The sequence below is a fragment of the Melanerpes formicivorus genome, unplaced genomic scaffold (genome assembly GCF_026170545.1).
Source record: "Melanerpes formicivorus ecotype bairdi unplaced genomic scaffold, bMelFor1.0.p_v2 SCAF_22, whole genome shotgun sequence".
Classification (NCBI taxonomy): Eukaryota; Metazoa; Chordata; class Aves; order Piciformes; family Picidae; genus Melanerpes; species Melanerpes formicivorus.
Window position 1 is genome coordinate 11,257,112 of NW_027142374.1, and position 13,050 is coordinate 11,270,161.

Sequence of the window (13,050 nt, forward strand, 5' to 3'; positions counted from 1 at the left end):
ACCAGAGGTATTACCTCAGGATATTTACTCTGTATGTATGGCTATCTTCAGGGTTTCTTTTCTTAAGTAAAAATCTGCTGGTTTGAGGAAAAGCACACCTTGTAATATATTTTTCCTGTAACACTTAATACCCAGCATAGTATGCCAGGAAGAGGGCAATACTGTCAATGCTGAGAGGCCACGTCTAGCCCTGTTGTTTTTTTGCGTTGCTAGAGTTGTCTTTTTCCATCATAATCAAAGCTGGACTGAGCAGACACATGCTAGGAATCACTAAGTGGTACTTAAATAGATGTGTATCATGACTGTGAGGCAAACAGCACAAAAGACCTCACACCACACAGGCATTCAGCGTGCTGGGAAATGTGAGATGGATGTAACCAGAGGATCCAATTCTCCCCTCAGTCTGGGACAGGGGCACAGAACCTCACAGGGCTGGGTGAGCAGGTTAGAAGCAGGAGACAGAAAACTCCAATATTGTCTTGTAGGGGAATTAAATGTCTGCCTAGGAGTATTTCTGAATCTTCATTAGTTAATGAAGTTTGGAACTTCCCTATGATGGTGGTCAATGTTGTGGGGTGAACAGACAACTATGAATATTCACCCCTTCTTTTGTTTTGAATGCTTGAGCTGCTTGTATATAATCTGTCAGCATCAGCACGTGTTCAGTGGCCAGCTGTGGTACCAGAGTGTGTAGTGAATATGGAGATAATGAAAGATTCTGTAAAACATTTCCAGGATAAACATTTTCCATTTTTGTCTTTTGCTATTTGAGAAACAGAGACTGAAGTGCAGCCTTTAAATGTTTTCTTGCTGTTTCCTAATGTTTCAAAAGGATTTGCAATTTTGGGTGTTGGAAACAATTTAAAGGGAGCTGATTTTCAGTGGCTGGGCGTGCTGCACTTCCTGACTAATCAGACTCTTTTGACATGTCTTAAATTGGGCCCTGAAATAATGGCTAGACAAGTGCCAGTATTTGACTTAGGACAGCTCTGGGGGGTGTCCAGGCAAAGATGCTGTAATACACAGCTCTGATATGCTTTGATACATTCTCAGCATATGCAGAGAAGATATCGCTGCTGAGCAGACAAGAGGTAACTGATCCACCCAGTGAAACCATTAGCCCATGCACAACCAAGTGATGTGCTCCAAATGACCAGCTCTTTTCAAAAAGTGTAGGCCTGTTCTGTTTCAGTGTCAAAAAAGCCTCCTGGCACTGAGAGTGGCTGGCATAATAAAATATTTCCTCTAATGCGGTATTTGGATTTGCCGTGCTTGATCCAAGTCCTGCAAGATTCACCAGGAGTCACTGATAGTGATATTACATGAGGTCTGTCCTCCCATGTAAGTTGGTGACTCTACAGCTGATTTGTAACCTGGACCAGCAGCTGTATTTGCATACTGAGGCAATGGACATAGTTCTGGATTTTCTGGCTTGTTTGGAGGTTTTGTTCTTTTTTTCCTTCTGCAGGCAGACGACCATCTGTCCTGGCAGTGTAAGCAGTGTGAGTCCTGGACTAGCTAGTACTGCTAAAGCCATAGCCAAACAAAAACCCATCTAAATGCTGAATTCTTGGAGAGAAACGAAACCTGATTCGTTTCCAAGTTTTATTTTCTTTGTTTTGGAAGTATTTTTGCAGAGCTGAAAAGGAGAGTTCTTTATTGCTTAAATAATGCTTTGAAGTTTGGTCCTTTGCCAAAAACCTATTGACAGTAACGTGAGTATGGGTGGTGCTCACTGGCATCATGTATTACTTGGGGATCTTTAAAAGCTCTCTGAATAGCTTACCAAGACTTCATTAACATTTGATTTCTGTCTAAGTGAGGAAGAAATTATTACTGTGGCTTTTTTATGGGTGGCTAGGCAGCAGTAAGCAAGTTCAGTGATTTACCTGCCTCACAAGGCACACTCCCCAGCCCTGATACAGATCCCAGGAGTCTGACAAAGTAACCTCTTTTTTCCTAACATCCAATCTGACATCACCTTGTGTTGCCACTGTTTCCATACCTCCCTCTCATTCATGTAGTATATATCTGGGAAAAATGAAATTATTTATAAGCTCAGGATTTCATTTCACAGCTATTTCCTGTAGATGATTTATTTTTTCCCAGTTTTAAACAGGGAGGTTTATCTGAGCTGCTGGGATTTCTTACAATCATTCTCTCAGTAGTAGCTATAATGAGGTGTCTAAACTTCTCTTTTCTTCTTGTCCTCAGGAAACCCACTGACAGTGGCCTGCAAAGCCTTCTTTGGATTCAGTGGAGAATCAGGCCCCATGATCTACTGGATGAAAGGGGAAAAATTCATAGAAGAATTAGAAGGTCACATTAGAGAAGGCGAAGTCAGGTACTGTTTTTAGTGTTTACTCCCCAAAGCCTGGGTTTGGTTTGGTTTGGTTTTTAACAGGTTTTTAATTGGAAGTGGAAACAGTTTTATGTCTAAAGAGTGATGGATGACTTGGAACCATTGCAGTGTCAGTTTCTTCCTCTCCTTTCTAGGGAATAAACTTCAGAGAGTAGCTATCAACATGCCTGAAAATCTGTTTTCAGATTCTCCTGATGGTGGCTGAAGCATCTCTTGAGTGTTCTGGGGGTTGATTTTAACCCTGGGTGGAAGCAATGCTGACCACTGCAGCTGCCTTTTGTGGGAATCCTTGTCAAGATGACACTTGCTTCAGCACCCATGTTAATCCTAAAGATGAATAGTCTTCTGTCAAAGTCACCATACTTCTGTTCTACTAATTGTGTTGTCTGCATGACATACAGCTCTCAGTATGCGTTAACCAGGGCTTTCAAGGAGTAGCATTTGTTCCTTCATGCTTGTAAAAGGATCAAGACAATGCTTAATACTTAAGGAAGAGAAGGAAGTTGCTGTGTGAGGATGAGCTTGTGCTTGCCTTGTTCCAGGTGCTGGTTATCATTTGTTGCACAAGTTGTAAAGAGAACACTTGTATCACCATGAACTTAAATGGAATTTGTGCCTGACAGCATCATCTTGTCTTCCTTGTTTAGTTTTGTTCTCTGGACAAAGACAAAACCACTTATACTATGGACAATGTGGCCCCAGCCCCAACAGAAACCATGAATGTAGATTATAAAGCAAGCCTGGGTCTTTGCACCTCCCATTGCACATTATTTCGTTGCCATTTTTGAGTTGTTTGTTTCTTGTACATGTGATTTGGGAGGGGCAGGCAGAGAGAGATTTCACTGCTTTACTACTTGACCAATAACTTGAAGTTCATCTCTTTAGCCACTATTAAGCTATACTGAAATAACTGACCCAACATTGCACGTTGACTGCACACAGATGGAATTTATCATGTGTTGACAGAAAGGCTCTAAGTGTACAATACTATTTTGGGCTTCTGGCCACAAAATACAGTTATTGGAAACTTCTGTCATTGAATCTAATCAGCATTTAACGATGCTGTGCACATATATGAACAGAGTGATTTTGTGCATGTTCTTCCTCTGCATCAGAAGGCCAGTGTGAGGTTTGTATTTAAAGACCTTTCCAGCTCTAGCACAGTTCAATTTTTTTCCTTTATGTGTTAGTGAAGTTGTTTGAAAAAGCTGAACCTGTCCTTCATTTTGCTATCTCATTACACATTCATGTTTCAAATTAATTTTGTGACAACTCCCTTTTCTCACTCCATTAAAATGCTTTGACTCAGTTTACAAACCTATGACAGCTCAGTGAAACCTTCCCTTCAACAAAGCTGTTTATCACATACCTAATCTCGTGCGCTTCACAGCCAGCATGAAAACAGCATTTACCAAAACCTACTGCATCATTACCAGCAGTGCCACAGCCCAGCCCTTCTTTCATTTACAGGTAGCTATGGCAACTGTAGTAGTGACTTCTGCAAATTATTTTTTCACAGTAACAGCTCTTGTTTATGTGTCTGTCATGGATACCCCTTACGGGTATGCTGCTTCAGGGAGACTGAATAGCACTAACAGTTCTGTCAGTGCCCTGAGCCAGCCCACAACTTCTACCCACTTGTATTTATTATTCCCATCAGTTTGTTTCTAGATGATATTACCAACATGTTTCTCCTAATGTTGAGAAACTACAAGTAATTTGGAATTATTCCCACTGGGCTAAGATGTGCTATGGGTTGTTCCTTTGGCAGGCATCTAATATTTCAACTCTACATCCCATGTCTTAAATGAGTTCACAAATTTGGTAGCACTGAATTTTTGTTGCTGTCCTTACCCTGGACTGTAGCCATCCATTGTGTTACTGGATTAGATATAATAGGTTTAGGTTTGCAGATGAGTGCAGTGTGGGAGTACAAAACATCCATCCTTAGTTTACGTCCTTTGGCATGCATAGCTACCAGTCAATTAGTGTGCTGTTGTGAAAGCACTGAAATGAGGATGCACAACTTGAGCATTCTGTGATCCTGAAACAGTTTGTTTTGGTAAGCAGATATCACCATGAGTAAAATATCTGTAGCTCTGGGCTTCTTGTTAATTATTAGACCTTGTTACACAGCCTCATAATAAAGAGTAACTAATCAATGTTTCAGGATTCAGAGGGAACGACCCCACCTCCCCTACTCCCACCTCCATGCCTACCCTTGAATTAAGATTCCCAAATGTTAGCCATGAATACAGGGGAAAGGAGAAAGATTTTGTCTGCTGGGTGGGTTATTCACAAGGTAATGTCTTGTAGATTGAACCAAGGGTATTAAAGAAGGAATCAGAGTCTTTAAGCCTGTCTGCAGAGCTGTCAGTTGTACCTAATTATCAAAGGAGCCCACGGTGGATTTCAGCACTGTCTCTTTGCCATGGCAAAGTAGCATTTTCAAGTATAAATCTTATTCTCCCAGCAACCAATGAGTTGTTTCTTTTTCTTCTTCAGGCAACACTGCAGAACAGGTTGCAGATGCCTCATGATACTCAACTTTTAGAGCACGTTTGTTCTTTTTCTCCTCTGTTCTCCATTTTTTAAAGTGGAAATATGTTCACTTGTTCTAGATGCACAAGATGTGAATGAGGACATTTTGGACTGCATCCTTGTTTCTTGTTGCTGATCAATTGAACATTCTGCCTTTTCACCTGCAGAAGTCAGCTGATGGTTGCAAAATGCTTAGACAAGATGAGTGTTTTATTCTGTTAAGAGGGGATATTGAGGGAGGGAGGCAGAATTATCATCACTTCCTGGCTAATGTGCTGGGTACTTTGCTGCAAAGTGTGGAAATGACATCCCTCTCCTGGAAATGACAACCCTCTCCTAAAAAGCTTATGCTATTCAAGTAGACATGAGAAACATGGTGCAGAAAAGTGGGCAGGAAGAGCACTGTGAACTGCTTTTCATTGGAGAGGTACTTGTGTACACACACATCTGTCCTTTCATCTACAGACTATTGTTAAGGCCTAGAAAGAACGGAATAGAGTTTGCGTCTCGGTTCACAGTCCAGGTCCTCAACTATATAAAGAATAAAAGTTTCCTTTTTGTTAAGTCTAAGCTTACATGCAGGCCGTAAAGGTTTGGAAGTAATGTCCCAGTCTTGCAAAGAGGCCCAACTAAAGCTTTCCTATGACGTTTACACCTGTGATCATACAAAGCCTGAAAACCTTAGGAAAATGTGATTTCAAGGGAAAAGTATTTTAACTTCACTTTCAACTTAGTGCACTGGAGGAATATGACAACAGATTTGAAAAATCTGAAACATTAGATATTTTTCAAAGCACAAATTTGTATTTGGAGATGACACTTGGTAGTAGTTCATATTTTCTGAACTGAAAAAAAAACAACAATATAAAAAATCAGCAAAATGTTTTGTTCCAGATCAAATAAAACTCTTCAGCTTGAACAAAAAGAAAACATTTGGGTATTCTTTTCTTTCACCCACCTCTTCTTCCCCTCCCTCCCTCCTGTTCGTTGTGAGTTGTCAAGCACTATTGATTTACCTGTGTATTAAATGATGTAATTACTCTTACAGTTTGTTCATCAAACCAGAAAAAAAGGAGCCATTATTTTTTCAACTTGTGTGAGCTGGCATGTGTTAGCAGTGTTGCTGCCAAAGTTTCCTTTTCCAGCTCAGACAGGCACAGAGCTTCACCTTCTGGCTGAGCAGCAAATACTGTTGCAGCTTTAGGGTCTTGTTTCTTGATACTATATTCCATTTCTTTCCAAAAAATGTTGTGCTCAGGTATTCTCTAAGCCAACTACAGTTGAAAGCTGCACATGTATTTTTTTAAATGTAGATGGCCAACTGTGTATTTCTATGGCAGTAATGAATCATTAGCTTTAGAGTACTGCTTAAAAGAAGAAGTAGGGGAAAAAAAGACAAAAAAAGGCAATAATGAACAGTTTAACACCATTAAGAGCTTTCCACAATTTGCTACCAGCATAATGTTTAAGTGCCTGTCAGCATTTTCATGATAGATCCCATTCTAAAGAGTTCTCTTCCTGAAGATTGAAATTAGCATGAAAAGAAGCGGCAAAAAAAAATGTCTCAGTCCAAATGCATATTCTTTGTTTTATGAAAGCTCCTTTTCAGCTGATATTAAAATTTAGGTTAAGGGTTGATTATTTCATTTTAAGTAGATTTAGAACAATATTCAATCTTCATTGCAATCTGTGTTGGTGTTTTGGGTTGGGGTTTTTTTTTCTGCATAAAATAACACTGGATATAGTAAATTTGCTCCAGATTCATGTCCCAGGTATCTTCTCTGTTAATGTTCGTATTTGTTCCTTGCAGCATGGTTTGTAGGGCAAAACATTGTGGAGCAAGTTAGTTACCCACAGAGCAGACAGACTTTCCAGAGTTTGAAATATTTTGCTGCATGTGCATGTGGAATATTAATAGGTAAATGAGAATTGATTTTTCTGAGTGTAAATGATTTAGACGGATTTGAGTCTGCAAACTGATCAGGCTCTCTTGAGAGGTTTCTTTTCTGGCAGAAATAATGCAGCTTCAATCTTTGTTGCATTATTTTCAGCACTTGGACTCAGAGGAAAAACTAAAACAAAAACCTACAAAAGCACACAATAAATGAGAGTGCATGCACAAAAACAATGTAATCCACGTTTCCAAATACAGCACCCATGACTGCTCCTAAACTGAAGTGTTTCTACTTGCTTTTCTGCAAGTTACTAGAATAAACCTTTATTAGAATAAACCAAACCAGGTTGGAAGAGACCTTCAAGATCATCGTGTCCAACCCATCAACCAATCCAACCCACCCAAACAGCTAACCCATGGCACCAAGCACCCCATCAAGTCCCCTTCTGAACACCTTCAATGACGGCGACTCCACCACCTCCCTGGGCAACCCATTCCATAGCGCAATCACTCTTTCTGTATAGAGCTGTATAGAGTTCTGTATAGAGTTACCGAGCTGTAGTGAAAGAGGCTGAATTGGGGTAAATGCTCTGACCCATCTTCCAAGTTCTGTCAGGTCACACAAGCCTTGAAAGGCTATGTGCTCTAGGAAATCTTACCCTGACTGTGTGGTTTATAGCAGTCAGGCTTGCATTTTTGACTGTCTTGTGCAATATGTTCATAGTTCTGATCTGTTTTTCAAATTTGGAGTTCCATGTTTGTTGTATGAAATTATGTAAATAAGAAAATGTGTATGCACACTGGAACCCCCAGAACAGTGCTGGTTTATAATACAAAGCTTGGGAGTTGTTACTGAAAAATTTCAGGCTCCCCAGAAGTGTTTCCACCCAACACAAGAAGCACTCTGATCAGTTACTTTGTGCCCAGTTGCCTCCCTTCAGTGTCCAGAGAAATTATTTCGATTTTTGGTGAACCTGGGTTGTATTTATACTTTTATCTTAAGAGATAAAGAGTATTTCAGTGAGAAAAATATACTGTGTGCAACAGGGAGTTCACAGGCAACTGAGAGGGCATCACTCATTTTGTGTTTACCCCTTACATGTTATGCAGCAGCGCACTTAGAGCATCAGATGAATCCGCTAGACTGTACTTATATCACAGAATCACAGAATATAAAGGGTTGGAAGGGACCTTGAAAGATCATCTAGAATACTTGATGTTACAGTTCCTTCTTCAAAGGACTGGCAACTTTTTGTTGAGCAACTGGTATTTGGGGAAGCACTTTGAGAGAATAAGGCATTGCATTTTTAGACTTAGTTCCAGTGTCAGTATCAGAACACACTTGCATTTACTTTGCATTCTTTTTAACGTTCACAATAGAACAATGACATGAAAAGCCTCTACCTCTGACCTGAAAGTCTGCTACAATTCTCTATTCCCTTTGTGGGGATTTTGCATGTCTCCTTTCATAGGAGCAGAGAGCTCTTGTTCTTGACTCCATTCCCTTTTAAAGTCAGGATCTAGCCCTAAAACTGAAGGGAAATTCCACATAGTACAGCTCCTTTCCATGGTTTTCCAGAGTGCATTAAAATGCATCACAATATCCAGCCTTTAAAATACTGCCTTACAATTTACTCAGTGATGGCTTAGTAGTGCATATTCACTTCTCTGGGAAGTATTTATTGCTGCTTTTTAAAGAAACATAGTTTTTAGCAATTCATTCTGTTGGAGCAGAGGTGAACAAGCCACATGCAAATGTTGCACTTGTAGCTACTCTTCCTGCAACTGATTCAGTTCTTTGCTGCAGATGCGGCAGGAGAGAAAGGCCTTTGGGTGTCATGAAAGATGCCTGGGTGAAGTCTCTTTTAGGCTACTCGAGTCTCCTTCTGTGTCCTTCTCCAGGAGCAAAGTTGGCCAGGAATGCTTTGTATCATGTGCTGAGAAATCATGGTTCTTTTGGGAGTATTCCACTCATTCATTCAGTAAAAAGACACTATCATTCCTTTCAGACTCCTCAGAGAACATCTTGGAGAAAAAGAAGTTGAGTTGACCTTGATCTTTGATGCTGTAGAGGAGGCAGACCTGGCGAACTATACGTGTCATGTGGAAAACAGGAACGGACGGAAACACGCCAGTGTTCTTCTGCGCAAGAAAGGTAGTTCCCTTTGGTTTATTATCTGTACTCTTGCCTGCCTCAGCAGCAACAGCTCAGCAAAGACCCTGCTGACTTTCCTGAGCCATGTTGGTCTCCTGTGTGCCTGCTTGGAGCTGAAGTATGTTTGTGGTACCACTTCAGTTAACCATTGGTGTAAGAAAAATAAATCATGAATGTTCTGTGAATGAGCCTTGCAGATGATGCATTTTGCCTGGAATGCAATCACCCATAAAGCACCAACGTAATCAGTGGAAGTATTTTAGGCCAAACAACCTATGAATTTGACCTAGAGTTGACTGACTACACCTGAGGTAATTGTGTGATAGAGTTAAAATGTGTGTATCTTGGAATAAGTGCCTCAGCAGGGAGATCAGATGTTCTTGTATTTCTTCACTTCCTGGCTTTACTGTTTCAACTGAAAGCTTTTAACAGGTGACATGCATTTTGATTTCTAACTGCACTGAGAATGAAAACATTGCAATGAGAACTACAAATCATCAGAGAATTACCCTATCATGTTTGCTTTGCTTTGTGCTATACCTGGAATTGAGAATACCATTTCTGACAAGTTATCTGTAGCAAAAAGATAATTGTTTGGGTTTGAGTGTTCCAAATTAAAAGGTGCTACTATGCTGTTTGTAGAAGTCATTATCATAAGAAGTGTAACAGTGTCTCATTACTGTTCTTATGCTGTTTGCTCAATTACCTCTTCTGTTCATAAGCAGGGTAATGTTTAAATTTGATCTCTAAGATTCAGTGTTTGGGGTAGTACAGAAGCTATAAGACAGTAACTGTTGGGAAAGCAAAGGAAGGTTACACAGGCAGGATAAAGATGTAATGTGAAGCCCCAGAGCCATCAACACAGACTGACTAAATAGTTAACATATTGTCCAGATCTCTGCCATTATTCTTGGCTGTAAATTAATTTATCAAAAGAGAAGAAATGTTTTTACAAAGCACACCTGCATACGCTGTTCCAGCCCTTTGTATGCCTTCAGAGCACTAAGGCAAAGGATGTGCTTCTCAGCAGGTTACGGATTGCAATGTTAGTGTCAGTTAAAAATCCCAGTGTAGCAAAATCTCATGGAAGTGTCACCATTTGGAGAAGGTTTAAATGTACTGTTAGTATCTTCACATGCTGCAGATTGACCTCTGAACCTGGGGTAGATATCACCATGGGACAAACGAATCAAGAGCCAGGTAGAGGAACAGGAAGACCAGCCAAGGTGTCTGTAGGTGGAGCAGAGCAATTCTGGCAAACATCCAGAGTTCATCAGTTCACCTAAAGGCATGCTGGATGCTAAGTGCTGTGTTTCATGGCTATCATCTGTATAACATGACAGCTGAGATAGTGGGACAAAAAGAGGCTACTAGGGAGAGGAAACTTTTGGGTCAATGTCCTCTTTTTTTTTTCTCCTTTTTTCCCCCCCTATTCTTCCATGTGACTCACAGGTTATATGTGTGAAAGTACAGTATGCAATCTTGTCAAAATTAGTTGAATCAAGTCCTACTTACACTCTGTACATGAGAGTTTTTATCCTCTCAGAAAGAAGGGCATAACATAGGGTATATTTTAGACAAAGTGCTAAGGGTAAAACAATAGGAAAGGTTCAAACCACTCTGAGAAACAAAGGCCTGCAGTTGTGGTGTGGAACACAAGTGGATGTATATTCAGCATCTGAACTGACAGGATGTCACAACTTTAATTAAGCAATCTGGTCATCATGATGAAGGATTAGCCTCTTTACTGCAAGAAGCATTCTACCTTTCCACCCACTGAACCTCATAAATATACCCCTGATAGTAAGTGTATCTGTGTTGACACTGTTAAATGTTCAGCTGTGTTGCATATATTAGAATAACAAGCCAGGTTTATTTATAACAAGAAATTGCAGGTATTTCAGAGCTCTGCTGAAATTATGGAAGAAGCACTGCTGAATACAGAATTTGGAGGTGGAAAGGATCACTTCTCAGCTACTATTTCTTTTCTCTCTGCATTGTGGCTGTGGAAAGCTTATATTCCCCTCAGGCGTTCTCAGTAGTTGATTTTCAAGCTATTAAAGTGTAATTTAAAATAACCACAGTATTTTCACTGTGCCCTTTGACTGCCTGTCTCATTGTCTTGTTTGTTATTTATAAAGTTCTTAGAAATACTTGGCCAAAATTTTCTTTTCTGCAGCTTGATATAATTCTCATCCTAACTTTCTCTAGCTTGGATCTGACTGTTCAGTATTACTGAGTCAGACAATATTGCTTACTGTATTTACTGACTTGTGACAAGATGAAGGGCAGGACTGGTAGAAAGCTGTTGACCAGCATCCTTTGTGCAGCTCAGAGAAGAGATCATGGCTTGCCCTTGTAATGTGCTGCAGTTTTCCAGATACTGAGGAATTTGGGATTAGCTGAAGCATTTGGGAATAGCAAAGATGAAGCACAGATCTCTCAGCCAGAGAAATCACCCTTCCTCCAAAGTCTTACCTGCTAAGGGCTGCATTACCCCCATTTCCAAGGGTTGCCTATACCTGCATTTTGTCTCTACGGGTCGAAGTGCTGTGTAGGTTCTTTCGGCCCTTTGCTCAAGGTGTAATTGCAGTGTATCAGATGTACACAAGCTAGCATAAGTCAAGAGTCCTGCAAAACTAGGAAAGCTTGGATAATAATTATAATACATATAAATAAATAAAAAGGAATAAATCCCAATCCAAGTTACAGCTGTGGTGTAAGGTTTCTAGAGTTAGCTCTCGTTTTGACATCACAGTTATTTTTAAGCAGACATTTTGCTTTAAGGAAGAAAAAAAGAGCTGTTCAAATATTTAAGGTAAAATATGTTGAGGTCTTCTGCTGTATTAATGGTACAGTCCTCACAAATGCTGTCAGAGGATACAGGAGTGCTTTCTGTACTGATAGCCCCAGAGCATGCAGCAGCATTTAAGATTTTTTTGTATTTGGTTTATTTTTATTGGAAAAGGACCAAATTCAGTTTCAAACACCCAAAGTTACCAATGCAAAGGCAGAGTCAGGCATGGCTCTGACACCTGAATACTACTGTCTTCTATCACATTCTTCTTTACTGACTTAATTGAAGACCAGATTGTTATTTGCTTTCAAGTAGTTAAAAAAATTAATTCTGGGTTTGCTTTTATTTTGTTTTGTTGGTTTGGGGTTTTTTCTTTGTTTGTTTGTTTTGTCCATGCTACCCCAGTATGTTTGCTGTTCACATTACTGGGAAGCACAATATATGCCCATTTGTCCTTTAGTTGTGGAAAGAGGCCAGGGTTCCCTTCAAATGAATTTTAAAACAGCCCAGTGATTGAAGTCTGCATAGTCTGTAATAGAACCGTTCTGGAGTGTGAATAACTTACCAGGAACTTCAGGACACCTTACTGGAAAGAAGCAGTGAATTTAGATAAGTATTCTAATGATATTTGCTCACCATTTACTTTGAGGAGGCTGCCTTCATTCAAAATATGCCAGAAACTAATTTGCAGTTTGTTTTTTTAATGCTGATACAGTACTAAATGATGGGGAACCTTCTAAAATATGTTTGTCTTTCATTTATTGGGTATGTGTGATACTTTTGGAAAAGGCCATAATCCTCTGTGCTACGTTGTAGCTAAGTCCTTTTACACTATTTCACATTAGAAACTATAAAAATAGTATTCCTATTTACTAATTTTCTGTCATTGTTATAGAACAAAACCCAGATTCAGCTTCTTTCCGAATGCTGGCTGTGCTGCCTTCCCTATAGACCTCACTAAGCACCACTTGAGGAGGAAGGCATTAATCAGAGGCGGAGATTAAGATCTGAAGTAGGCAAGGAAATGGAACATTCCGGGGTTTTCTCCATTGGCTCCTCCTTAGAATGGAAATAAGGAGCCCAAAAGCCTTGGTTTTGTGTGCTCTGGGAGAGTTTATGAGGCAGTAGGACCAATACAGAGTGTGCAAAAGCAGATCTGTTCTTCCTTTTCTGGGCAGGATTTTGTGGGTTGGTTTGATACCTCACCATTCCCCCAGCAAGTGAATGCAAGTCCATGCCCCCCCCATTGTGGTCTGATCAATGCTCAGCATTTTCTTACCTTCCAAACTGGCATTTTTGCC

The 13,050-nt window shown here is 40.0% G+C and overlaps 1 protein-coding gene across 5 annotated transcripts in view; it reads left to right on the forward strand.

Moving 5' to 3' along the window:
- IL1RAPL2 (interleukin 1 receptor accessory protein like 2) overlaps positions 1–13,050 on the forward strand; it is a 399,620-nt gene that overhangs the window by 366,287 nt on the left and 20,283 nt on the right. For all 5 annotated transcript variants that reach the window (XM_068152163.1, XM_068152165.1, XM_068152164.1 and 2 more), the window contains 2 exons: positions 2,215–2,344; positions 8,807–8,952. In XM_068152163.1, coding sequence (XP_068008264.1) covers positions 2,215–2,344; positions 8,807–8,952 — 276 coding nt within the window. The remainder of the gene's footprint in view (positions 1–2,214; positions 2,345–8,806; positions 8,953–13,050) is intronic.